At 46.5% G+C, this 25,779-nt stretch overlaps 1 protein-coding gene across 4 annotated transcripts in view; it reads left to right on the top strand.

Annotated features, from left to right (window-relative positions):
* The window catches only part of MUC16 (mucin 16, cell surface associated), a 159,290-nt gene that overhangs the window by 117,717 nt on the left and 15,794 nt on the right, over positions 1–25,779 (top strand). For all 4 annotated transcript variants that reach the window (XM_060275410.1, XM_060275413.1, XM_060275411.1 and 1 more), the window contains 29 exons: positions 599–747; positions 833–900; positions 1,030–1,202; positions 1,509–1,535; positions 2,222–2,376; positions 2,473–2,540; positions 2,674–2,846; positions 4,742–4,768; positions 4,902–5,065; positions 5,287–5,354; positions 6,277–6,449; positions 7,028–7,054; positions 7,189–7,352; positions 8,315–8,382; positions 9,180–9,352; positions 10,137–10,163; positions 11,057–11,196; positions 12,455–12,525; positions 13,042–13,214; positions 14,169–14,195; positions 15,838–15,983; positions 16,385–16,452; positions 18,000–18,172; positions 19,180–19,206; positions 20,114–20,256; positions 22,286–22,353; positions 23,539–23,711; positions 25,408–25,434; positions 25,527–25,672. In XM_060275410.1, coding sequence (XP_060131393.1) covers positions 599–747; positions 833–900; positions 1,030–1,202; positions 1,509–1,535; positions 2,222–2,376; positions 2,473–2,540; positions 2,674–2,846; positions 4,742–4,768; positions 4,902–5,065; positions 5,287–5,354; positions 6,277–6,449; positions 7,028–7,054; positions 7,189–7,352; positions 8,315–8,382; positions 9,180–9,352; positions 10,137–10,163; positions 11,057–11,196; positions 12,455–12,525; positions 13,042–13,214; positions 14,169–14,195; positions 15,838–15,983; positions 16,385–16,452; positions 18,000–18,172; positions 19,180–19,206; positions 20,114–20,256; positions 22,286–22,353; positions 23,539–23,711; positions 25,408–25,434; positions 25,527–25,672 — 3,086 coding nt within the window. The remainder of the gene's footprint in view (positions 1–598; positions 748–832; positions 901–1,029; positions 1,203–1,508; positions 1,536–2,221; positions 2,377–2,472; positions 2,541–2,673; positions 2,847–4,741; positions 4,769–4,901; positions 5,066–5,286; positions 5,355–6,276; positions 6,450–7,027; positions 7,055–7,188; positions 7,353–8,314; positions 8,383–9,179; positions 9,353–10,136; positions 10,164–11,056; positions 11,197–12,454; positions 12,526–13,041; positions 13,215–14,168; positions 14,196–15,837; positions 15,984–16,384; positions 16,453–17,999; positions 18,173–19,179; positions 19,207–20,113; positions 20,257–22,285; positions 22,354–23,538; positions 23,712–25,407; positions 25,435–25,526; positions 25,673–25,779) is intronic.

Genomic DNA, 25,779 nt, shown 5'->3' with positions numbered 1-25,779 from the left:
TCAGAGATTGAACTAGGGACTGACTCTGCAAATTAGAACTGCTTGTCAGAATCGTGAGAGGGCAGTTTGAGTCCCCTTTTTGGAGAGGACCCTATTAGCTCTCAAGGAGAGGAAGAATTGGGAAGGCAGCCAAACATTGCTAGGCAATCAGCAGATAAACAGTGGTCTGAGTCTGGGTTGAGTGAGAGTGAGGAGGAGGGGGAAGGTCAGCCTCTCAGTCCCAATTCCAGGCATTTGGGTGAAATAAAAAAGCAACAGAAGGGCAGGAGGGGAAAGGCGGGAGTCTGGCGTCCTTCCTGTTGTGGAAGGAGCAAAACTTCAGACTGACCAACAAATGTAATTGCAAGCAGGCGAGATGCCGGGCTCGGGATGAGCCTTTTGTAAATAAACCTGCATAAAAACTGCCAGAGGGTCAATTACTTCTTACCAGAGCTTGCTTGTCTGCTAGAGATCATTACAGAAATAGTGTTGGTGATATGTCAATGGAAGACCATCGGTGTGAACTCATATAAATTGATTTGTTGTTATTTTGATCAGTCACACCATGCAGCGAGCTGCTAGCCTCTGCCTGATACATTTATTTCCTTTCCTGTTGTAGCCCCTCCACCAGCCCTGACACCAACCCCAACCCCGGCAGTTGAACCCTTCACCGTCAACTGGACTGTAACCAACCTCAAGTATAACCCAGAAATGGGGACGCCCAATTCAAAGGCCTTCAACGCTACAGAGAAAGCTCTCACCACTCTGGTAAGTCAAATTCCTGCCCACTTGTGAGAGTGGCTTGCCATGATCCTATTGGTTTGACGTACTCAGTGCCTCCTTTATTTTTCAGCTGGGAAGAATGCTCCGCAAGAGCAGTATTGGCCCGGCGTATGTGGGGTGCAAAGTGACTCAGCTCAGGTCAGCCATCCTCGAAACACAGGAACCTTTTAGCTCTGATCATCCCTTGAACAGACACACATGATCCTGTCTCACACAACCATTCCAACTGCTCATAATTCTGCTCAACCTTTCTCTCTTTCCTCCCAGACCTGTGAGTAATGGGGATGAAACCGGAATGGATGCCGTCTGCACTTACCGCAATGACTCCACCACGCCCGCCTTTGACCGGGTGAAGGTGTACCATGAAATCGTCAACCAGACCAACGGTTTCACCAAGATGGGTCCCTACAAGATGGAAAGATACAGCCTCTACGTCAATGGTAACCAGGTGTTTCCTAATTATCTCCCTGTGGGGTTTGTGTCATAGTACAGAATTAGACTGTCCTCTGAGCTCGTTTTTCTTGTTGTGTCCATAATTTCCTGAGAGATGAGGCCTCTCACTCCAGAACTGAGAGTTCTGGCTTCATGGGCAGAAGGAAATTTGGTGTGGATAATGGGGAGGCTCCCGCAAGGAGGGTTCCACTCAGGGGGAGTCTGGATCAAATCCATTATCTTTTCAAGTGCTACAACTGAAACACCCATAGTCTTAGTCCATTCATAAACCAGCATCTCTTCCTTTGTCCTAGGTTATCATGAAGCTCCTGTTTCATCAAGTAAGAACCATATCATTATCCTTAAATTGTGTCCATATGTTGTAGATATTTCCCCACATTTATTATGGTATTTTGTGATATACAAACGACATGAGAATACTTGCTATACTTGTTTGAATAACATTATTCTCGTTTATAAAGCCCAATAAAATAAAAATATGAAAAATTGTGCTCCTCATGACAAACTCAAGGGAACGAGTAAATTGAGGGTGTCAGTAATAATAATAATAATAATTATTATTTATTTATACCCCGCCCATGTGGCTGGGTTTCCCCAGCCACTCTGGGGGGCTTCCAACAGAAAAATAAAATAATCGATTAAAGATTAAAAGCCTCTCTAAACAGGGCTGCCTTCAGATGTCTTCTAAAAATCTGGTAGCTGTTTTTCTCTTTGACATCTAATGGGAGGGCGTTCCACAGGGCGGGCGCCACTACCAAGAAGGCCCTCTGCCTGGTTCCCTGCAACTTGGCTTCTCGCAGTGAGGGAACCGCCAGAAGGCCCTCGGAGCTGGACCTCAGTGTCCGGGCTGAACGATGGGGGTGGAGACGCTCCTTCAGTAATGGCCGTGACTCAGCGGAAGAGCCTCAGTATGAAAATCTTTCATTGATTGCTTTGCTGTGTGTCACAATCCCATCACACCATGTTCCTCTGAGCACTGCCATGTGTCCTTCTCTTCCACTTGCAGCCACTCGGCCAACGCCAACACAAACGCCAACCCCAATCCCAGCACTTCAACACTTCACCCTCAACTGTACCATAACCAACCTCAGATACAAGCCAGAAATGGGAACTCCCAACTCCAAGGCTTTCAACGCTACGGAGAAAGCGCTCACCGTGCTGGTAAGTCTGATTCCCATCTACTTGTGAGACTGGCATGGGATGTGTTGTGGGTGATCCTGGTGATTTCACCAATTCAATGTTTCCTTCCTTCTTCAGTTTGGAAGAATTCTCCACAACAGCGGCCTTGGCCAGGCATTCTTGGGATGCAAAGTGACTCAGCTCAGGTAAGCCTTCCTCAAGTGCGGGGAAATACACCCTCTGGTCATTTCTCACTCTGGCAAGACTGACTTCCTCCCGCCTCTGTTTTCCACCTTTGTGGAGAGTCCTGCACCCCAAATTCTCACTCTCTTTTCCCAGACTGGTGAGAGACGGGGATGAAACCGGAATGGACGCCGTCTGCACTTACCGCAATGACTCCACCACGACCTCCTTTGACCGAGTGAAGGTGTACCATGAGATCGTCAACCAGACGGACAACTTCAGCAAGATGGGGCCCTACAGCATGGAAAGATACAGCCTCTACGTCAACGGTAACCTAATGTTGGTTTTTTAAGAGGGGTGTGTGTGTTTGCATTATTCTAATGCTTTTGAATGGTTGTTGTGGCTGTACACTTTGGAGTGACAGGTGGCAAGTTAGGAAGTTTGGAAAACCTTGTGCATCAGTTTGTTCCTTCACATTCAGGGAGGGATAACCAGATGCATAACAGAGAATGGGGGGAGACATCTGACTTGACAGCATGTCAAGGGATGAGAGGGGCTCAGTTAGGGGCTCAATTAGTGCCAGCGCCTTCTGTCAAGAGTTTGGGTGTAACCTTCGACGCCTCCCTTTCCATGGAGGCGCAGGTTGCAGCCACAGCTAAGGTGGCATTTTTTCCATCTCCGCCCTATTAAGCAGTTGGTCCCTTACCTCTCTCACCCTGTTCTGGCCACAGTGATCCATGCGACGGTCACCTCCAGGCTTGATTACTGTAACTCTCTCTATGCGGGGCTCCCCTTGAAGCTGACCCAGAAACTCCAGCGGGTGCAGAATGCCGCAGCAAGGCTCCTCACGGGGTCCTTGCTGCGGGATCACATTCATCCAGCGTTTTACCAGCTGCACTGGCTCCCGGTGGAGTACAGGATCAGGTTTAAGGTGCTGGTTTTTACCTTTAAAGCCCTATGCGTCTTAGGACCCTCATACCTTCGGGACCGCCTCTCCTGGTATGCCCTGCGGAGGACCTTAAGGTCCACAAACAACAATACTCTGGAGATCCCTAGCCATAAGGTAGCTAGGTTGGCCTCTACTGGGGCCAGGGCCTTTTCAGCATTGGGCCCAACTTGGTGGAACGTTCTTTCACAGGAGACCAGGGCCCTGCGGGATTTGTCATCTTTCCGCAGGGCCTGCAAGACAGAGCTGTTCCGCCTGGCCCTTGGGTTGGATTCAGTCTGACCCCCCTGTGTTTTCCTCCCTCATGGACTACTTAAAATGAGGCTGCATTTTAAGTTTTAATATTGTATTTTAATCTGTATTTTAATTAATAGTTTTTTTAATGTCTTATTGTAATTTTATTGGTGTTAGCTGCCCTGATCCCGGTTTTGACTGGGGAGGGCGGGGTATAAATAAAAATGTATTATTTATTATTATTATTGTTATGTGAAAAAGATCTAGGTATCTTAGTAGACAACAAGCTTAACATGTATCAACAGTGTGAGGCAGCAGCAAAAAAAGTGAGTGCTATTCTAGGCTGCATCAACAGAAGTCTGGTGTCCAGATCAAGGAAAATCACAGCCCCACTCTATTCTGCCTTGGTCAGACCACACCTAGAATACTCTGTCCAGTTCTGGGCACCACAATTTAAGAATGATGTTGACATGTGCAGAAAAGGGTGACTAAGAAGGGCCTGGAAACCAAACCTTATGAAGAATAGCTGAGAGAGTTGGGTAAGTTTAGTGTGGTGACGAGGAGACTGAGAAGAGACAGGATAGCCATCTTCAAATGGCGTGGAAATATCTGAACATGGAAGATGGAGAAAGCTTGTTTTCTGCTGCACCGGAGGGTGGGACACAAACGAATAGGTTCAAATGACAAGAAAAAAAGATTGTGACTGAACATCAGCAATAACTTTCTGATGGTGAGAGCTGTTCAACAGTGGAAGAGAGGGCCTTGGAAGGTGGTGGGCTCTCATTCATTGGAGGGATCCTTTCAGTGTGACTTCTGCATTGCAGGGGTTTGGACTAGATAACTTTCAGAGTCCCTTCCACCACCACAATTCTATGATTCTGTGCCTTTGATTGTGTATTTGTTATGGCTTCCTGGGATGTGGTGGGGGTTCCCCCCCCCCAACTGTCCAAGGGCAATTGCATATTGTAGACCAGGGATCAAAGCAAGAATTCTCTCATCACACTGATTCTAACACAAACCATTCCTTCCTTCCCTTTTGCCTAGGCTATAACGAACAGCCTCGCGAAACAAGTAAGTACCATATTGGGAACCTGATTTTAAGTCCATTCAGAACATGGAGGGCAGGGAAGGAGAACGGGGGGGGGCGGTCTGATGATAGAGCTTCAACAGAAGACTGTCAAGATATCGTTGTTTTCCTTTCCAGCTGTTTTGCCCCCAGTGCCAACCAAAGCACCAACCCCAACCCCAGCCCTGGCGGTTGAACGATTCACTGTGAACTGCACCGTAACCAACCTCAGATACAAGCCGGAGATGGGAACTCCCAATTCGAAGGTGTTCAACTCCACAGAGAAAGCACTCACCACCCTGGTAAGACTGGTTCCAGTTGGCGTCGATTGTTTGGGATGCTGTGGTGGTGTTCCCTGGTAGTTTGACCTCCACTGGTAGGCTAGGACTTTTCTTCTTCTTTATTTAGACAGGCATTTGGTAAGAGTTGGGTTCCGATCCACTTGGCAAAATCGATTCTCATAAGGTGCGAAGCATCAAGGTTCAACGTACTCAATGTATCTTGTCTCCCCCCCCCCCCCCAGCTTGGCAGAATCTTCTCCGGAAGCAGTATCGGCCCAGAGTATTCGGGATGCAAAGTCACAGCTTTGAAGTAAGGCTTGCTTTTTTTTTCTGAGTCATGCAGAGTGATGCAGTGGTTTCACCCTTGAAGCCCTAGTGTTGTAGTAGACTCCACACATGAGTCTTTGAAGATGACTCTTTACTTGCAAGATGGCAGCTATTACAAGCAATATCATACATATATGCTAAGTCCAATGCAACGCGTCTCACTCTCTTGAGTCCAAGAGAGGATCTTCTATCTTCCAAAACTCCTTTGAAGCAGCCCATAAATTATAGCTTGCAATACACATGGCCACTTTTAAAGAGTGTTAGCACATTGACAAGGCCACGATTCAGCATTCTGCGCCCTTAATTGGAGTCACAAGATTTTGCAGCCATTACATTACATAGGTTTTGATTTTCCCCAGCACAACTTATTCTTTGCAAAATACATTTCCTAATAAATACAAGTACCAACAGGCAGGTAATGGGGAACGGAAGGGAAGGTAGTGAGTCTGGCCCTGGAGAGTGGAAAATACCAAGCCAGATGGTCTGACTCAGTATGGGGCGGCTTGCTGATCTCCTGTTTAACCTAGCCCTTTATTCTGGACCATGAGGACTAGAATCTTGTACTACCTTTAGGGGAAAGACCATAACTTGGTTGCTGAGTGTCCGCAATGCAAGCAGTAGGCCCCAGACTCAGTCCCCAGCACCTCTGGGTAGGGCAGGGTGGTAGGGAAGACTGCTGGAGAGGTGCTGCCAATCAGTGTGGACAATATTGAGCTTGATGGACCAGCTGGTATAAGTCAGTTCCCTGGGTTCCTAGTTAAACCAGCCATTGTTCAAAATCATGAGGACTAGCAGCATCCTGTGCCCTTCTGTTCCTAGCAATTCGATACTCCCTTCTCTTGTATTGACCCCCCCCCCCAATATTTCTGCTAAAACCTTCTCTTTCCTTCTCCCTCTCCTCCCAGACCAGTGAGAGACGGGGATGAAACTGGAATGGACGCCGTCTGCACTTACCGCAAAGACTCCACCACACCCGCCTTTGACCGGGTGAAGGTGTACCATGAAATTGTCAACCGGACCAACGGTTTCACCGAGATGGGTCCCTACAACATGGAAAGATACAGCCTCTGCGTCAATGGTAGATATTGATTATGTGAATCAGTGGAATTTGCTACCAAGGAGTCTGGTGGAGTCTCCTTCTTTGGAGGTCTTTAAGCAGAGGCTTGACAGGCATATGTCAAGAATGCTTTGATGGTGTTTCCTGCTCGGCAGGGGGTTGGACTGGATGGCCCTTGTGGTCTCTTCCAACTCTATGATTCTATGATTTTGTGGTTTTATATTTTGATTTTGTTCTGTGAACCACCTTGAGACCTCCAGGCGGTATATAAATTCAATAAATAATAAATAATAAAATAATGGTAGGCAAATTAAAAGTGAAATGAAAAAATGAAACGAAACAACAGTGGCCAGATAGCTTTTATGCATTTCACATGCGTTGAATGTCTGTGGGCGTGTTTGCATTATTGCAGTGTTGCAGCACATCACGGGAGCAGTATCTTCTGCTGTGATTATTGCATGTTCCTTATAGATATGGAGGGGGTTTGGTGTGTGTGTGTTCCCACGGGTGCCTGCATATTGTAACCAGCGATCATTGTAACAATTCTTTCTCCCCCTTGAATTCCATGCTAATTGCTCTTATCTTTCCTTCTTGCCTAGGCTACAATGAGCAACCTCTCAGATCAAGTAAGTCCCACAATCAAATCCTAACTTTGAGTCCGTCCAGAACATGGGGAGAGGGGAAGGGGAGCCAGAGCATGTGGGGTCTCTTGCAGAGCTTCAATGGAAGAGCATCGATTTATAACTGTTTTCCTTTCCAGCTGTTTTGCCCCCAGTGCCAACCAAAGCACCAACCCCAACCCCAGCCCTGGCGGTTGAACGATTCACTGTGAACTGCACCGTAACCAACCTCAGATACAAGCCGGAGATGGGAACTCCCAATTCGAAGGTGTTCAACTCCACAGAGAAAGCACTCACCACCCTGGTAAGACTGGTTCCAGTTGGCGTCGATTGTTTGGGATGCTGTGGTGGTGTTCCCTGGTAGTTTGACCTCCACTGGCAGGCTAGGACCGTTTAGACATAAGCTTTGGTCCATAAACTGGCTACTAAGTAGGTTTCAAATGTTGGGATCATAGCTGCCAAGTTTTCCCTTTTCTCGTGAGGAAGCCTATTCAGCATAAGGGAAAATCCCTTTAAAAAAGGGATAACTTGGCAGCTATGGTTGGGATGTGACTTGATGCTAGGAGAGGATAGATTTATAAGATATTATCTTTCCTTCCTCATCTTTGTGAGTTCAGCAGCTTGAAAGGGTAGCTTAGATCAGATAATTTTAGCCTTAATCCAGGATGCTTTAAGGCAGACTGGATTCTCATGTTATTTCCCCCTTAAAATAACAATCACACCATCTTGTAAAAGTACAAATAACAAGTACATGGAAATGGCTGAGATGACTGGAAGAATCCGCGACCGGGGAGAAGAAGCAACAGAAGAAGAGTGGAAAGACTTTAAAACCTATTTTTAAAAATATGCAAAAATTGTATATCAAGAATAGATTTAGAATTGTATAGAAGCTAAGTATCTAAGGTCTAAGTGAAGTATATAGAAAGGATATATTTGAAATTTTAAGAAATTTATATAAAAATGCATTGGAAATTGCCAAAAGATAAAAAATGAAATGAAGCGCAGATGGAGGGAACTCGAGGAGGTCCCTATATACAATGTTAAAGAAATTTGGATTTGTATTTAGATGTTTGTTTTTCCCTTTGTTCTTATGTTATTGTTTTTTAACGTGTTTTATTGTTTTTTAAGTTGTTGTTGATCTTTTGTTTTTCTCTTTTGTGTTTATAAAATCAATAAAAATCATTATTTAAAAAATACAAATAACATTCACTCACTCAGAATATTGGATTCAAAATAATAATATTCAACGGATACTTTCTTTTTCAGTTTGGAAGAATCCTCCAGAGTAGCAGTATCGGCTCGGCATTTATGGGATGCAAAGTGTCAACTCTGAGGTAAGCCTTCCTCTTATTTGTAGACTAGGGTGATGACTTTTTCATTTATTTATTTTTCTTAAAAATTATTTCCTGTAGCACAAATGGATGAACTTTTGCCTATTAATGACTAAAATGAGGTATATTCCATTGAAATATTAAAAAAGGTTACGCACAAACCGTTAAAAAAATTTTTTTTTGTATGCCGTTTTACCATTTCATAAAATTGTATTAACAATTCTATATATATTTCGTATCAAATTTGGACACAACACCACATTCCACAATGGGGAGTGTTCTTAGCAACATAGGGTATACAAATGTCACACCTGCGCAAGGTAAAAGTCCCTTTTGGGGACCTCAAAACTCAGGCAGCAGACCCTGCCGGGCATGCTGGGAAAAGAACCTACAGGAGAGGTAGCAAAACATCGTCTATACTGTTACTGCAGCTAAAAAAAGCTTCCTTGTGTGTTTGATGACCCTACATAATGTTGTATATATGTGACTCTAAAGCTTGGATTCAATTGTATATCTGCTTACAGTGACTTCAAAAATGGTCAAAAAACTGATAAATAATTTTTTTAATCATTTTGTGTGTGAGGTTTTTTTTCAAATCTCTTTGAAAGTAAGATTTTATCTAATCTTTAAGGAAAGCTCATCAAAATATGATACAGGGAAATGAGGTTGTAAAAAAGTCATCACCCTCTTGTAGACATTTCAGCTTTGATAATCTCTTCCCAGCAGCTTCATTCCTCTCAGACCCACCGCTTTGGCCAGTTCCAAAGGCTCCTGCTCAAATCCTTTCTCTTGCCTTCCAGACCAGTGCAAAACGGGGACGAAACTGGGATGGATGCCGTCTGCTCTTACCGGATCAGCTCTGCTGCACCAGCGTTCGATCGAGTGAATGTGTACCACGAAATCGTTAACCGGACAAGGAGCTTCTCCAAGATGGGCCCCTACGACTTGGAGAGATACAGTCTCTGCGTCAACGGTAGTGAAGCAGTTTTTGGGCATTTGCTCTTCGTGCTATAGATTGCCTCAGGTGCCGTGCTTTCGATAGGCCTTCCCATTGGGGTGTCAAGGGGCTAACAGGAAGATCAGGTCATTCACAGGTCAGAGAGGAAGACATGAGTCTATCGCACATTTAGTTTCCTTATTAAGGGAAGGAAAAAATACAAGGAGGCACCATTCCCAAGATGGAGAGCTGCAGGGCGGAAGGGAGCTTACCTTCCAAGTCCCGGACTGCAGAATCCGGGACCGGCAGCCGTGTGACACCGGAAGTTGCGTCGACATAACTTCCGGTGTTGCTTTGCCCTTCTATGGGCACCAAAAATGGCCACCGCCGGCTTCGAAAGCCGCTTGTACGCATGTCAGGAAGTGCGTCGACGCAACTTTCGGTGTCGCTCCGCCCATCTATGGGCACCAAAAATGGCCGGCGACGACGCCAGAAGTCGCGCCTATGCACTTCCGGACATGCGTAGATGCGACTTTTGAAGCCGGCGGTGGCCATTTTTCGTGCCCATAGAAGGGCAAATCAGGAAAGAAAAAAAATGGCCGTCGGCAGGAGAAAATAACGGAGAAAAACGGGAGACTGAGTGATACGGGGGACCACCAGGAAAAGGTAAGTAAAAACGGGGGTTTCCTGGGGAAAACGGGGTACTTGGCACTATGGAAGGGAGGGAGAATCTTGCCTATTTTCCTGCCGGTTTTGCCTTAGAGCTGCAATGTCTTCTTTTTCTCTCCACAAACTATCACCTCTTCTCTTTCCCCCCCAGGATATAAGGAAGTCCCTCTGGAACCATGTAAGTATAACTGCAAAAGGCTGTAGAATCCTTACAAAGCCCATGTTAATGAGGCATATGGGTGTCTTGACAATGGCTCTAAAGGGAATGAAGTGATCGGGGGTTTTTTAGTTTCTCACCCCCTCATCTCATTTTCATTTCACTTAAAATTTGTATACCGCCTTTCTATATACACAAGGCAGTTTACAGCGACAAAATATGCCACAAAAAAACACGCAGCTTATAATAATCCGATCCAATACAAAAAACAGTAACGATAAAACATAGCTTTTAAATGGGACGACTTGTGTCAAATGAAGTAATAGTCAATAATCTATTTAGAACATAATAGCACACAATAAAATTGATTCCCAGGACATCAGGAAATGACGATTCAACAGAAATTTACTCTTAGCAATTAACAATAAGCAGTTACTAAACTGCGATCAATCAAAATAAATGCAAAAAATACCACAATACATTCAAAACCTTTTAAAAGCATCAAATTGAGAAACAAAGACATACAGCTTATAAAAGTATTTTTTAAATTAAGTTTGCCACATTTCTGTATCAATTTCTTATTTATTTCTTTTCGAAAGGCCTCGTGAAAATTTGCCAGCATTTTAGCATGCTTCTCTCCTACAACACACATTTCTGCAAGCCGTTCCTCTAATATCTTCGTAGGTTGCTTACAATGACCCCCCCCCACTCCCGACACAAACACAAACCCCCAACATACACATTTTTTGTACACTCCCCCCCCCAGGGGGCAGGGAGGAATCTGAGGAAGTGAGAATCTTGAAGGAGAGCTGTGTTTCAGTTCCCAAATTGTTTCTGGAAATGTAAACTTGTTAGTTGTGCATTGAAATGAGAGCCAAGCTGAATTTTCTCCCTCCGTCTCCGCTTTATTCCAGCAACAACTCAGACCCCCCCAGCTTGGGCAATTGAACACTTCACCGTCAATTACACTGTCACTAACCTCAAATACAAGTCGGAAATGGGAATTCTGCATTCGAAGGTCTTCAATGCCACAGAAAAAGCTCTCACCACGGTGGTAAGAGTCCGGTTCTGATCCAGTTGTTGATAATTGTTTGTGGTCCTTTTGAGTTGACATAGTCAGTGTATCTGCTGGAATTTTGCTCCTCAAAGGTCTCTAGGAGCTCTACATTCTGTTTGTGCCAGAGACCTGCCTTGTGTTGGAACCCCGCCCAGTTGGGCTCTTCTCTCTCTCTTCTAAACTTTTATTTACATGGTTCCATCATCACAGTTTTCATTCAACATTACAACCAAAAATTTAAGAATTAGAACATTGGCTTCCTTTCTGCCTTTCCATGCCTTCCTTCTAATATCTTTTACCACTGCACATTAGAATCACTCTGTCTTTTCTCTTTTCACATTTTATTTCCACATATTTTGCACTGCTGAATTTATTCTAAACCTGCTAGCGTTTTGACCCATTTACAGAAGTTCTCCATATAGTCTACAAACATTTTCCAATCCTCTTTAAATACTTTTTTTCCCTTTTGCTCTCCAATTCCGCTGCTTAGCCTCACCAACTCTGTGTATTCCATCATATTTGCCATTCCTCCCTCGTTGGGACTCCCTCCACTTTTGAGCATATAAAATACAAGCTGCAGTTGTTGCATAGAGAAATAAATTCTTATAGTTCTTAGAAACATTTGACTCAATTATTCCTAAGAGAAATGCCTCTGGTCTTTTGGGGGGGCAAGCTTTTAAACACCCCCCCCCCAATCTCATAAATTGTCTCCCAAAAGTCCCAGCTCGGCTCTTCCCATCACAGAATGCCTGTGAGTCAGCCTATTTTCCGGAGGGTACCCTACCTACAATCCCATGTAGCAGGGTGTTTGTTTGTTTTTGTAGTCTAAACAAACTGTATTAGAAATAAATGCCACTCCCCAACCTCCCATGTTTTTTTGGAGGGTGGGGGGAAATGGTGCTCCTGTCTACAAGGTATTTTTGGTAGCAACGATATTAACAAAGTTTGTTGTTGTTTAGTTGTTTAGTCGTGTCCGACTCTTCATGACCCCATGGACTATAGCACGCCAGGTCAAACCCCTTCATGGATCAATGCCTTGTCGTGGTGAAGGGGCTTGAATAACTCAGAGAAGCTATGAGCTATGCCATGCAGGGCCCCCCCAAGATGGACAGGTCATAGTGGAGAGTTTTGACTAAATGTGATCCACCTGGAGAAGGAACTGGCAAGCCACTCCAGTATCCCTGCCAAGAAAACTCCATGGACAAAGACAACAGGCATATAACAAAGTTTACCAACAGTATTTTTTCTCTTTCAGCTTGGCAGAGTCATCTCCAGTGGAAGAAGCATCGGCCCAAACTATCAGGGATGCCGAGTGACAGCTCTGAGGTCAGCCTTCCCCAACACAAGCCTGCCTTCCCACTCTCTAAGACTCCTCCTCTCCCAGATGTTTCCCAAGCAGTCTGTGTCTGTGCACCTCTGGCCTCTGTTCTGCCCTCCTCGTTATTCTGCTTGTTCTTGGAGAGAACTTGTTGCAGCCAGAGAGGGAGACTCCCTGGTTCTTCTGCAGCCTCTATACTCCCCTCCTCTGCTTCAGCCTGGAGTCTGAACTGCTCACTGTCACCGGCTCTCCCTGCTCACTAAACCCTCTTGCCCCTTCAGTATCCAACGCCACCTCCTAATCTTACCCCTATTCGGTGTCCCACCACCAATCCCTGAGATCTGTGCCTTCCTCCTCTGGAGGTTCTGTTGAGAGTTCCCTGGCTGGCTCCTCCCACCACTCCTCTTCCGTCCAAGCAGTCCCTGACATGTGCTTACGTTGTCCAGACAATAGGAATTGCATCTTCTCCATCACCTCTGGTCCCCCTCTGAGTGTTTCTCTTTGCATTCTTCCTTTCCTTCCAGGCTGTTGAGAGATGGGGACGAAATGGCAATGGACGCTGTCTGTGCCTACAGGGCACCATCCTCCTCACCCCCCTTTGACCGAGTAACTGTGTACCACGAAATTGTGAACAAGACCAATGGCTTCACCAAGATGGGGCCCTACAATCTGAGCCCAAACAGCCTCTTTGTGAACGGTAACCAGGTTTTCAATTTGTCCGATATTTTCTATCTGCCTGCTGTGTCTCAGAACGTTTAGGATATAAGCCAGTAGGGTTGCTAACCTCCAGTTTCAGGGCCTGATCTGCCCCACCAAGTCTAACAACTTCAGAAAATAGGGAAAGACCCCTTCACCCCATCTATCTCCTCCTCCACCTCCTCCTCATTTTATTATTTGTACCCAGCCACTCTGGGTGGCTTCTAGGATATGCAGGAACAATAAAACATCAAACATAAAAAACTACAAGGCTACCCTGAGATGTCTTCTAAAGGTTTTATAGTTACTTATCTCCTTGATATCTGATGGGAGGGCGTTCCACAGGGAGGGTGCCACCACCAAGAAGGCCCTGTGCCTGGTACTCTGTAGCTTCACTCCTCTGAGTGAGGGAACCGCCAGAAGGCCCTCAGAGCTGGACTTCTGTGTCCAGGCTGGACAATGGGGATGGAGACGCTCCTTCAGGTATACAGGGCTGAGGCTGTTTAGGGCTTTCAAGGTCAGCACCAACACTTTGACTTGTGCTCGGAAACGTACTGGGAGCCAATGTAGGTCTTTCAGGACCGATGTTATATAGTCACGGTGGCCGCTCCCAATCACTAGTCTGGCAGTTGCATCCTGGATTAATTGTAGTTTCCGAGTCACCTTCAGAGGTAGCCCCACGGAGAGCACATGGCAGTATCCCAAGTGGGAGATAACCAGAGCATATCCTACTCTGGTGAGACGGTGCGCAGGCAAGTAGGGTTTCAACCGTCGCACCAGATGGAGCTGGTAGACATCTAGATGAAAGGGGACCAAAAATACTAAAACATTAGCCACTCCTGGTATAAAGAGACCCAACCCTATCCAAGGACAAAAGTGGGCGAACATCCACGCTAGAAAGTGGAAGCAACTGAACCCGATTCTGCCTTTAAACACGTGTTCCTTTTCTTTCCAGGTTACAAGGAAGCATCACATCCTACAAGTAAGGGCATAATAACCGTTGCAATGCTTAATTTTTATTCATTGTGGGCAGGCTAATCCAAAATTGTGGCGCATTGGTTACATCCGTGGTTCTCAAAGTGGGCAGCTCTGCCCCCTGGGGGAGAATGGGATTGCTTAGGGGGTTACTAAGAGGCAAGGAAGGGGGCGGCACGGGGGTGCAGGAAGTGTAAAGTTCCTTGAATGAAACTGAGCAGTTTTATTTGAATTCTGAATGAAAGTGCAATCAGTTGTTACTGTTCTATTGTGTCATGATCTTCCTCTTTCGAACAGTGCTTTTCCTTTTTTGCAAATATTATTTTTTTACTACGTTTCCAAAATTTCTCAAATTATCTTCAGATTAGATAATGACATGGCAGCTTTGTTTCATGGATTGATCTCCCACCCTGACCTCCACCGTGTTTTTATTCAGACCCATTGCATCCTTGTTGACTTAATTAATTCATCCTGGGTTGAACAATGCTTAAAAAAAAATATATAGAGCAGAGTAGGGGCACTGGGGGTGAGTTTTTGGAACCAACAGGAGGCTGCCCTGAAAATGAGTGGCAACCTCTGATCTATCAGTTACATCAGGCATCCCCAAACTACGGCCCTCCAGATGTTTTGGCCTACAACTCCCATGATCCCTAGCTAACAGGACCAGTGGTTGGGGAAGATGGGAATTGTAGTCCAAAACATCCGGAGGTCTGAAGTTTGGGGGTGCCTGAGTTAGATGGATAGCCAATTTTAGCGCTGAGAGCCAGATCAGAAATTAAAATTAAAAGCTGGGAGAGAGCAGGAAACAAAGGCTGGAATTGAAGCCACATGTGTATGGAGTGCACACCATCTCAGTGTGACTAATCATGTGACTCAGGTCATAGGAGACATCTCTGGGGGGGCCCTGGCTGCCAAGGCACTCACAAAATTATCACTGCGGGTGCCCAGGCAGGCGACCCAACACAGCGCTTGCATGACAGCACACAGCACGCCAAGGCCCAACAGCGCCAGTCATCATGTGTGTGATGTTCGTGAGGTCATGCACATGCGCCGGGCACCCACAATGCGGGGCGGACCCCCTCACCACCCCTGCACTTTGCATTATGCCCCGTAGCCCTATAAGCAAAAGGGAGCACTGATTTAAGATTTTTTTAAAGGGAGGGCAGCAGTTCCAGGGCCCAAGGAACGAGACCCAGAGGGCTCAGACCCCTTGGATGACCCCCTTCTGGAGGAAGGATCTGGAGAAGAGAAGGCCAGCGCACTGTTCGGAGATGTCTGAGGCAGTAGGACAGGATAGTGAGGCTGGGACTACCTCCTGTTGAACTCCAAACCTCATCAGCTTCAGTCAGCATGGCCAACGGTCAGGGATGATAGGAGTGGTAGTCCCGCCACATCTGGAGGGTCAAGTCTGGATAGGCTTGCGTAAACAAAAAAAAAATGTTTTCGGCTGGAGCCAGAAAGAGTATAGGAAAGGAGTCGGCCCGATGTCAAGAGGCAGGGAGTTCCAAAGGGTAGCTTCTGCCACACTCAAAGATGGATTTCTTCCGAGTGTAGAATGAGTATTAAGTGCCGGTAATGCAGACTGGTGAGGTCGGGTGGGGGGCATACATGGGGCAAGGCTGCGATCTCACAGATTATCTCCCTTACAGCTGCCTCGCCCGCCACTCCTCGACCTCCAATGGCAGTGGATCACTTTACAGTGAACTACACCGTGACGAACCTCATCTACAAGCCAGAGATGGGCACTCCCCAGTCGAAGGTGTTCAACGCGACGGAGAAGGCCCTTTCGGCGCTGGTAAGCCCTCCGGGAGAGCACCATAGCTGCCAAGTCTCCCGTATTCCCCGGGAAACCCGTTTTTCCAGCTGTCCCCAGCCGAAAAAAACAGATTTTTTTTGTTTTTCCCCAGTTTATTCTGGCACGGCGGCCATTTTGGAACTGAGCGGAGCATGCTCAGAACCGACTTTTGATGCATGGCTGCAGCGCGACTTCTGGTGCGGCAGCCATTTTGGAACAGGGCAGAGCAGCATCAAAAGTCGCTTCTGAGCATGCTCCGCCCAGTTCCAAAATGGCGGCAGCACTACTTCCGGTCTGCTACTTCCAGTCCAGTCCCTTATTTCTTGGCAGGTATGGAGAGCACACCTTCTGCTTTTTAAGGGCAGGAATAAATAAATGACATCACCTTCCTTTATGCCTAGATGGGTCGAGCAGTGCGGACAAGCAGCGTTGGTTCTGCGCTCATGGGATGCAGAGTTTCGGAGTTCAGGTACAGATGTGGGATGGGTGCTTTTTTATTATTACTTTAAAGGTGGTCTTTGAAATTTTATCAGGCAAGTAAGAGATGCCAAATAACAAGCACAGCATACGTCACAAAGCTTGACTGTGAATGCAGTCCTTGTATTAATGATATGGAAACAGGGACAGGAATTGAAGCAAACACTTTCAGTATCAAACTTTATTTCGGTCACAGACCAGCATCTGGATAAACTGAGCACATAAGACTTAAACAGGTAAGGAATAAAAACTAGTAAGTAGTTAAAAGGTGATGATATCATACATAAAAAGACAAAAAAAACAACATCCAGAGGACACAAAAATAGGGAAGATGTAGAAACAGCAATCTGGTAGGCAGAAGGAGCGCTTCTCCGAACCCTGGGACCTGTCCTTGCTGTCGGCGGCAGGGGGACAGGAATGGAGAAGAAAGCACTGCTTTCTCCTCCTCCGTTCCTCTCCCCAAGCCGCGGACAGGAAGGCGGTATCCCGGGGTTCGGAGAAGCGCTTGCGCAGCACTTCTCCGAACCCTGGGACCTGTCCTTGCTGTCGGCGGCAGGGGGACAGGAACGGAGGAGAAGAAAGCGCTACTTTCTCCTCCTCCGTTCCTCTCCCCAAGCCGCGGACAGAAAGGAGGCATCCCGGGGTTCGGAGAAGCGCTTGCACAGCGCTTCTCCAAACCCCGGGACCTGTCCTTGCTGGACGCACACACGTGCGCGCTCCCCCCCGCCAATGCTCAGTCCAGCCAGGAGCGGCGGTTGGCAGCCGCAGTGGTGGGGAGAGCGTGCGCGTGTGTGCGTCCAGTCTCTGCTGTCCAATCCCTGTGTCCCTGGGGCCCGTGCGCAGTAACCCAGGGACACACGGGACAACTTGGACGCAGAGACAAGAAGAAGTGTGCATGCACATGTAAGCTCATACCAAAATAAAAACTTAGTTGGTCTTTAAGGTGCTACTGGAGGAATTTTTTCATTTTGCTTCGAATCAGACCAACATGGCTACCTACCTGTAAATTTAATAGTGAAATTCAACTTTATGCCGCTTTTGACCTGTTGTAATACTGCCACCCTGCATCATAAGATGTCAGAGTGGTTCACAGAATAAAATACAGAATAAAAACAAGAACATAATTAAAAACAAAGTAGCAAAACACTAACAATAACTATGCAATATTTGTCCATATATACCTTTATTTACTTTACTGGGTCTAAAATCAATAACAGATTATTATATATAGTAAGTCGCTTTGAGTAGCTGTGGCAAAACAGCAACTAATTCTAGTGCTAATACTAATTTTTAAAGACCTCAATACACATCTAATCTCGGGCAGGGCAAGTGGCTCACAGGGAGCTCTCCATGGTGCTGAAACATCTGACCTGCCTTGTCCTCTTGGAGGTGCCACTCTAGCAAAGTCCCTGCTCCTTACCAGAACCACTGGTCCTTTCCTGGGACATCTAATTTAGGGCCAAAAGTGTTGAAATGGAAGGAGGAGGAAGAGATCCCACCTAGGAAGAGTTTTTAAGTTTTTAACCTTTCCATTCCCAGATCCATAGATGACGGGAAGAACACTGGTGTGGACAGCGTCTGCAGCTACCAGAGAGACTTGATGGCATCCCCTTTTGACCGGATGCAGGTATATCGGGAGATTGTCAACAAGACAAAGGACTTCACCAAGATGGGGCCCTACGACCTGGACCAGGACAGCCTCCTTGTGAATGGTGAGGAGAGGAAATTTGCTGTTATGGTTGAAGCATGTGGAGGTGTTCTTATGGAAATCAAACCACAAGACAACTCTTATTTCCCAGCTGAAGCCTCTCTTTATTCCAAATGCCTGGGGGAGAGATACCTGCTCTCCTGAGAGCCAGAGAGTCCTCTGAACATGACACAGAGGCCAGAATATTTCTGCAATGATTGATATGCAATAAGTGCAGAGACTTACTTCCTCAATTATAAATGCAATATTACATAAGATTCAAAGCATAGAATCATAGAGTTGGAAGAGACCACAAGGGCCATCCGGTCCAACCCCCTGCCAAGCAGGAAACACCATCAAAGAATTCTTGACATATGGCTGTCAAGCCTCCGCTTAAAGACCACCAAAGAAGGAGACTCCACCACACTTCTTGGCAGCAAATTCCACTGCCGAACAGCTCTTACTGTCAGGAAGTTCTTCCTAATGTTTAGGTGGAATCTTCTTTCTTGTAGTTTGAATCCATTGCTCCGTGCCCGCTTCTCTGGAGCAGCAGAAAACAACCTTTCTCCCTACTCTATATGACATCCTTTTATATATTTGAACATGGATATCATATCACCCCTTAACCTTCTCTTCTCCAGGCTAAACATACCCAGCTCCCTAAGCCGTTCCTCGTAAGGCATCGTAATATTCAAAGCAATATTTCAACATGTTCCAAAATAGTTGCTTACTCTTTAAATTCAGCTTGTGTTGCTGTGATTTACTGGCAGTGTATGGTTACATGTGTTAGAACAGGCACCCCCAAACTTCGGCCCTCCAGATGTTTTGGACTACAATTCCCATCTTCCCCAACCACTGGTCCTGTTAGCTAGGGATCATGGGAGTTGTAGGCCAAAACATCTGGAGGGCCACAGTTTGGGGATGCCTGTGTTAGAACATTGTTCTCTGTCCTGATTTCTTCAGCCTGGGTGGGATGTTCCCCCAACAATGTGCTCTCTGTCACCTTCTAACAGGTCTTCCCTCCTTCAACAGGTTATCATGAACTATCTCGTCAACCCGGTAAGTGTGCTATTCACAGAACTGTGACATCTCAACCACACCCCAACTGACCATAGAAAAATGCCCTATGCAGAGGCAAACCATGCCCACCTAGCTCAATATCATCTGCACTGACTGGCAGCAGCTTTCCAGGGTTTCAGACTCAAGGGCCTTTCCCAGACCTGGAGGCCCTGGAGATGCTGGAGATCAAACACAATGCTTTCCTTTAAAACAAAGCACAATTCTAGTCCTTGTGGCCAGTGGCGTAGGGTGGGTTGCCAGTGCCCAGGGCATTCAAGCATCACCTAGGAGATCGCAGCCACTGACGTAAGAGAAGTATGGAGAGGTCACTTCCTGATTTGCATGGAGAAAGTGTTTTCAATGAAGCCCAGGGATGGAAGTGTGCAGCTGTATTGAGGCAGCACTAGGTGTTGAAATTTTGCGCCCCTAACAATTTTGTGCCCGGGCCAACCGCCTCTTGTACGCCATTGCATACGGCCTGTCAATTGTTGGCAGAACATCTTAGCTTCTGCTTTGCCACGTATCTCGGCCTTGGGGCAGCCACCCCTGTGACCCTCCCTCACACTACGCCACTGCTCATGACCTTACCTGCCGCCTTGTGGGGCATCTGGGGGGGGGGCTACACAAATCCAGAGTGGAGTCCCTAAGGCAGTTGGATGCTGCCTTGTCAGCCTGCTTCCAGCAACCTGCAGTCAAATGAGGGCCAAACGTCTTGCTCTGCTTTCCTTTTGGGCCCCCTCAGCAAGACCTCCAGACACACGGCCCAGGATTATGGCATTTCAGGAAGGTGATGATCATGACGGTGCAATGTGAAAAAACTGTTTCAGCTCAGCTCTTGGGAGACAGTAATATCCCCGAGGAGACAGACACCTATGTCAATAATGGCTTTTTCTTCTCCGTTATGCAGGCTTTGTCCCAACTCCTCCCCACCCTCCAGCCAGTGAACACTTCACGACCAACTTCACTCTGACCAACCTCAGATACAAGGCGGAGATGGGGGATCCGAGTTCGAAAGCTTTCACTTCCACACAGAGAGTTGTAACCACTTTGGTGAGTCTTGGTGTTCCTGTACTAACTTCATGGGCACAGGATATTAGTAGGTCTGGATGAGAGATTTGGTCTTTGCAAAGTCTTGTATGGTCTGGCATGTTCTGCAAATGAGGAGCAAAGACTGCTGTTCTTTCCCCCACTTCCATGGGAAGAAGGCCCATTGAATTCAACAGGACTTACTTCTGAGCAGATAGTCATAGAATCATAAAATTGCAGAGCTGGAAGGGACCCTTAGAATCATCTAGTCCACCCCCTGCAATACACTAATGTGCAGGTGTCCCATATGGGGATTGAACATGCAACCTTGGTGTTATCAACATCATGCTCTAACCAGCTGAGCTATCATGCACTGGTCATAATCCACCGGCTTTCGCCCTTCCAAAAAAATCCAATGTGAGCATTTCTATTTTTTGCAAGGGAGGGGAATCAATTAGTGCATAAATGAGATTGAATACGTGTGTGCTGACAGATAACGCCTCACATTCCTACCAGCAGCAAGAGTAATTGTTATTGGTAATTAACAATGGGTTGGCTCCATCTAAGTTCTAAGAGTAGACTCATTGAAATTAATAGGCCCAAGCTAGTCAATATATATATTAGCTTCAGTGGGGCTGCCCTGAATAGGGCCAACATTGGTTATTGCCCAATATCATACAATAATCTGTTAATTATTATGGAATATATAATTATTACTAGCTGGCCCTGCCACGCGTTGCTGTGGCTCATTCTATGAAATGGAGCCTCAGAGTCCCCCTTCAAACTCCCCTCACCTTCAGAGTCCCCCTGTTTTATGTGTGTTATGTTTACACAGGTGCATCCCTGTGAGACCCCCCACCCTGCCCCCTCCTCCCCTCATCCCCCAGCCAGGCAAGCCCCCACCTCCACTCGGCCCAGTCTGCAAAGCTGAGCCGAGATGCTGCGGAGAGGGAAGCTTTCCTAGGTGCAGGAGCAGTGTAGCTGTCACTAGAGGGCACTGGTTTGCAACCTCTCCTGTGCTCCCAGCTTGCACTTTCATGTGATTTGTGAGTTCTGAAACACGGGGGTTTGGGGTTTTTACCTGGCTTAGGTTGACAGGTCTGTCTTGGCAAACTTTATAAGAGCCTTTGGACATTTGCATGTGATGTTGTGTCAAAATTTCACCTCAATCGGTCAAGCGGTTTTGGTGAAAAGTGGAGACACACCCACATGCCATATATATATATATATAGCATTCTTAGTATCATTTTAAGCTGTTAGTATCATTTTAAGCTGTTAGTATCATTTTAAGCTAGTACTATTACCATTAATCCACTCATAATAATCATTAATCTATTATTGTTATTGTTAATTTATTATCTCTCAACAACATAATAGCAACATTAAAAGAACCACCTGTGCTTCCTCCAATGAACTCTTCCACTGTTTGGCAGTGGAATTTGCTGCCAAGGAGTGTGGTGGAGTCTCCTTCTTTGGAGGTCTTTAAATAGAGGCTTGACAGGCATATGTCAAGAATGCTTTGATGGTGTTTCCTGCTTGGCAGGGGGTTGGACTGGATGGCCCTTGTGGTCTCTTCCAACTCTATGATTCTATAACTCGAGGTCACCACCCCCTAATCCCCCCTCACAACAACCTTGTGATGTAGGCCAGGCCCTAAGGTCATGGGCCCGACGTAATGTACAGTGCAATCCTATGTTGGTTTAGTCATAGAATCATAGATTCATAGAATTGTAGAGTTGGAAGGGGACCCCGAGTGTCATCTAGTCCAACCCCCTGCAATGCAGGAATCTCAGCTAAAGCATACATGACCGATGGCCATCCAACCTCTGCTTAAAAACCTCCAAGGAAGGAGAGTCCACCACCTCCTGAGTAAAAAGCAGGTTCTGCTCTATTCAACGGGACTTATTCCTTAATAAGCGTGTGGTGCTTTCCTAAACCTGGACCAAAGGGGCCAAAGGGCCAGGCTGGATGCCAGACCACCCGGAGTCACAATTTAATCATTCCTTATCCAGAGTGTGAGTCGGGCTAATCTAAGATTCTTTTTTGCCCTTAGCTGGGCCAAATGTTGAGGAAAAGCAGCATTGGAGAAGCCTATTCCGGATGCAAGGTTACGGCTTTACGGTAAGACGTCTCGACATTCCTGAACCTTCCATGTTCTCATGGAGAATTAAATAAGCGCAGTGGCTATTATTGATTTGAACCCGAATGTTGCCGTTAAGCAGTATTTCCATTCCAATGAATTTCAACACCAGTGTCCTGCAACCTTTAGATGAGAATCATAGAATTGTTGAGTTGGATATAGCAAAGCAAAGAGTAATTCTGTCTTGTTTGGAAAATATGTTATAGGGTTGTTGTTGTTGTTGTTTTCAGAAATGTTTATTAAAGTTTTTTCAATACAGTATAAACTACATCTAGAACAGATGAAATCATAAAAAACAAAGAGAGAGAAACATCAAAAGAAAAGAGAGGAAGACAAAGGAAGAAAGGAAACAGAGAAAGACAAACGAGATACACACACACAGACAGACAGACAGACAGACACACACACACACACACACACACACGTTAATAAAAGGAAGGGCAGGGATTGAAATATACACAATGGAAAATGATGAGATGAAGACTTACAAAATAATGTTAAAATGATAAATTATTTTAAATAATAAAGTGACAAGTAGATTTAAATATGTTTTATAACGCAGCAAGATAGGAAGAACAAGGGCACACATGAAGGAAGGGTGGGAAAGCAACTTTTGAATATTTAATTCAGATTAATTTGACATGAATTTGTTAATTTTTTTGAAAAGCAATACAAATTACTAAAGATAAACCGGGGGGAAATAATAATTGTAGACTTGGAAGGGACCCCCAAGGGTCATCTAGCCCAACCCCGTGATGCAGGTAAAGAAATTCCTGTTCAGTCAGAGAAAAGGGTGGTGCACCAAAACACTTTTAAAAAAGAAAATGAAATAAAGGAAAAGGAAAAAGAATATAAAGCAATCAATGGTAGGATTTGAGACCCACAGGCCTGGCCCTCCAGATCCTTTGCTATCTGGCCCTTGAGAACTCTCCCTAGGCCACACCCCCTCTCCCTTGGCCACACCCCTCACTTCACACCCCAGCTGACTGATATTCGCCAGGCTAGAGATATGCCCTGGACTGCTGATCTTGCCCTGTGACTGTGGGTAGCAGCTAGCCGCCCATTTCTGCCTCTGGCATGCGGTCGCTGCAATGCAGCTTCCAGGCCGGAAAAACGCTCAACCCCTGCCTGCTTAGGGACTGACCGTTGCGCCTTCAATCTTGCAGGTCTTCGGATGGTGTGACGGCAACTACGGTGGATACCGTCTGCAGCTACCAGCGAGATGCGGCGGCGCCACAATTCGACCGAGTGAAGGTGTACCGGGAGCTGATAAATATGACCAATGGCATGACCAAGATGGGGCCCTACACTCTAGACAAGGACAGCCTCTACGTCAATGGTGCACTAATAATAATAATAATAATAATAATAATAATAATAATAATAATAATAATATTTACAGCCCACCCATCTGGCTGGGTTTCCCCAGCCACTCTGGGAGGCTTTCAACAGCTATGAAAACACAATGAAGCATCAAACATTAAAAACCTCCCTAAACAGGGCTGCCTTCAGATGTCTTCTAAAAGTCAGATAGTTGTTTATTTCCTTGACATCTGATGGGAGGGTGTTCCACAGGGAGGGCACCACCACCGAGAAGGCCCTCTGCCTGGTTCCCTATAACCTCACTCCTGCCAGTGAGGGAACCGCCAGAAGGCCCTTGGAGCTGGACCTCAGTGTCCGGGCAGAACGATGGGGGTGGAGACGCTCCTTCAGGTATACTGGGCCGAGGCCGTTTACGGCTTTCAAGGTCAACACCAAGGCTTTGAATTGTGCTCGGAAACGTACTGGGAGCCAAAGTAGGTCTTTCAGGACCAGTGTTATGTGGTCTCGGCGGCCGCTCCCAGTCACCAGTCTAGCTGCCGCATTCTGGGTTAGTTGTAGTTTCCGGGTCACCTTCAAAGGTAGCCCCACGTAGAGCGCATGGCAGTAGTTCATGCGGGAGATAACCAGAGCATGGACCACCCTAGCGAGACATTGTGCAGGCCGGGAGGGTCTCAGATGGAGCTGTAGATAGCCGCCTTGGACACAGAATTGTCCCATGCCTCCATGGACAGCTGTGGCCCCCAGGCTGCACACCTGGTCCTTTAGGGTCACAGTTACCCTGTACAGGACCAGGGAGTCCCCCACACCTGCCAAACCCTTGTTCCCCCCCCCCCAGAACAGTACTTCTGTCTTGTCAGGATTCAACCTCAATCCATTAGCCAGCATCCATCCCCCAACCACCTCCGGGCGGGTGACTCCAGGTCAAGAGTCAAGAGCAGGCATCCCCAAACTTCAGCCCTCCAGATGTTTTGGACTACAATTCCCATCTTCCCCAACCACTGGTCCTGTTAGCAAGGGATCATGGGAGTTGTAGGCCAAAACACCTGGAGGGCCGCAGTTTGGGGGTGCCTGGTCAAGAGGCTTCTAAGTCAGAACACCTGGCTTCACACACAACAAACTTCCCCAGTCAGCAAGCTGCAAGGCGGACCCTGAACACATCTTGGGGGGGGGGGGGGTTAGATAGCATGGCTGCTAGTCCTCATGAAGGGCAGGAATAGCAATTTTATTTGTTTAGCTATAAGCCCTAACCATAACAAAAGGCCATCCGAGTTGAGCCACCCACTTGGCAGGCAAGGCAAATGAACCCCCAGGAGTCCATACTTTTCCTCATCTGACAGCAGGAAAACATGCAAACTCGCTTGATGCAAGACTTCTTTTCCCCCTGCGGCTTGATGGATATATTTCACGGAGATCTTTGAATAGAGGAGGCTGGATAATTCAGTGGACAATGTCCTCTGTGACTGTTTTTTTGGAACACACAGAGGGTGATTTCTTACTGCACCATCCAGAAAGGATATGAAGGATAATAATATTAAGTTATTAATTCGGGGCAGGGAGGACCACAATACTACATGGAGGCACAAGCTCACTTGCAGTTAGTGACGAAGCCTTTATTTTTTAACAAAGAGGGATCCTGTTTCTTGAGCAGGAAAACAGTTTTCTTTACGTGCCTCTAGTTTCTTTACGAGGGTATTTGTTTCTTTCCTTTCCAGGTTACAGCGACCTGCGTAGCATTCCGTGTAAGTATTCTGAAGTGCCACCTTGTGCATGGAAAACTCTCCGATTGAAACGACTCCTGCCTTGAAATTCACATTGTTCCTCCTCCTTCCAGATCTCCCCGCCGCGACCCCTGCCAAGATGCCAACTTTGCGGAATTTCACGGTCAGCTACACCTTGTCCAGCCTCCCCTACACGAATGACATGGGGACCCCTGGTTCTCGCAAGTTCAACGCCACGGAGAAAGCCCTGAACTTCTACGTACGTTTCATATCCCACTAGTGTGCGCCACCTGCAGCGCAACTAGCCCAGCCCTGGAGACTTCCTGGTTAGACTACTGCCCTGCATTAGATGTGGGGCTTGTCCTT

The sequence above is a fragment of the Zootoca vivipara genome, chromosome 6 (assembly GCF_963506605.1).
Source record: "Zootoca vivipara chromosome 6, rZooViv1.1, whole genome shotgun sequence".
NCBI classification, from domain to species: Eukaryota; Metazoa; Chordata; class Lepidosauria; order Squamata; family Lacertidae; genus Zootoca; species Zootoca vivipara.
Note: the sequence above shows the minus strand (reverse complement) of the source record. Positions and strands in the feature narration are given on the sequence as shown.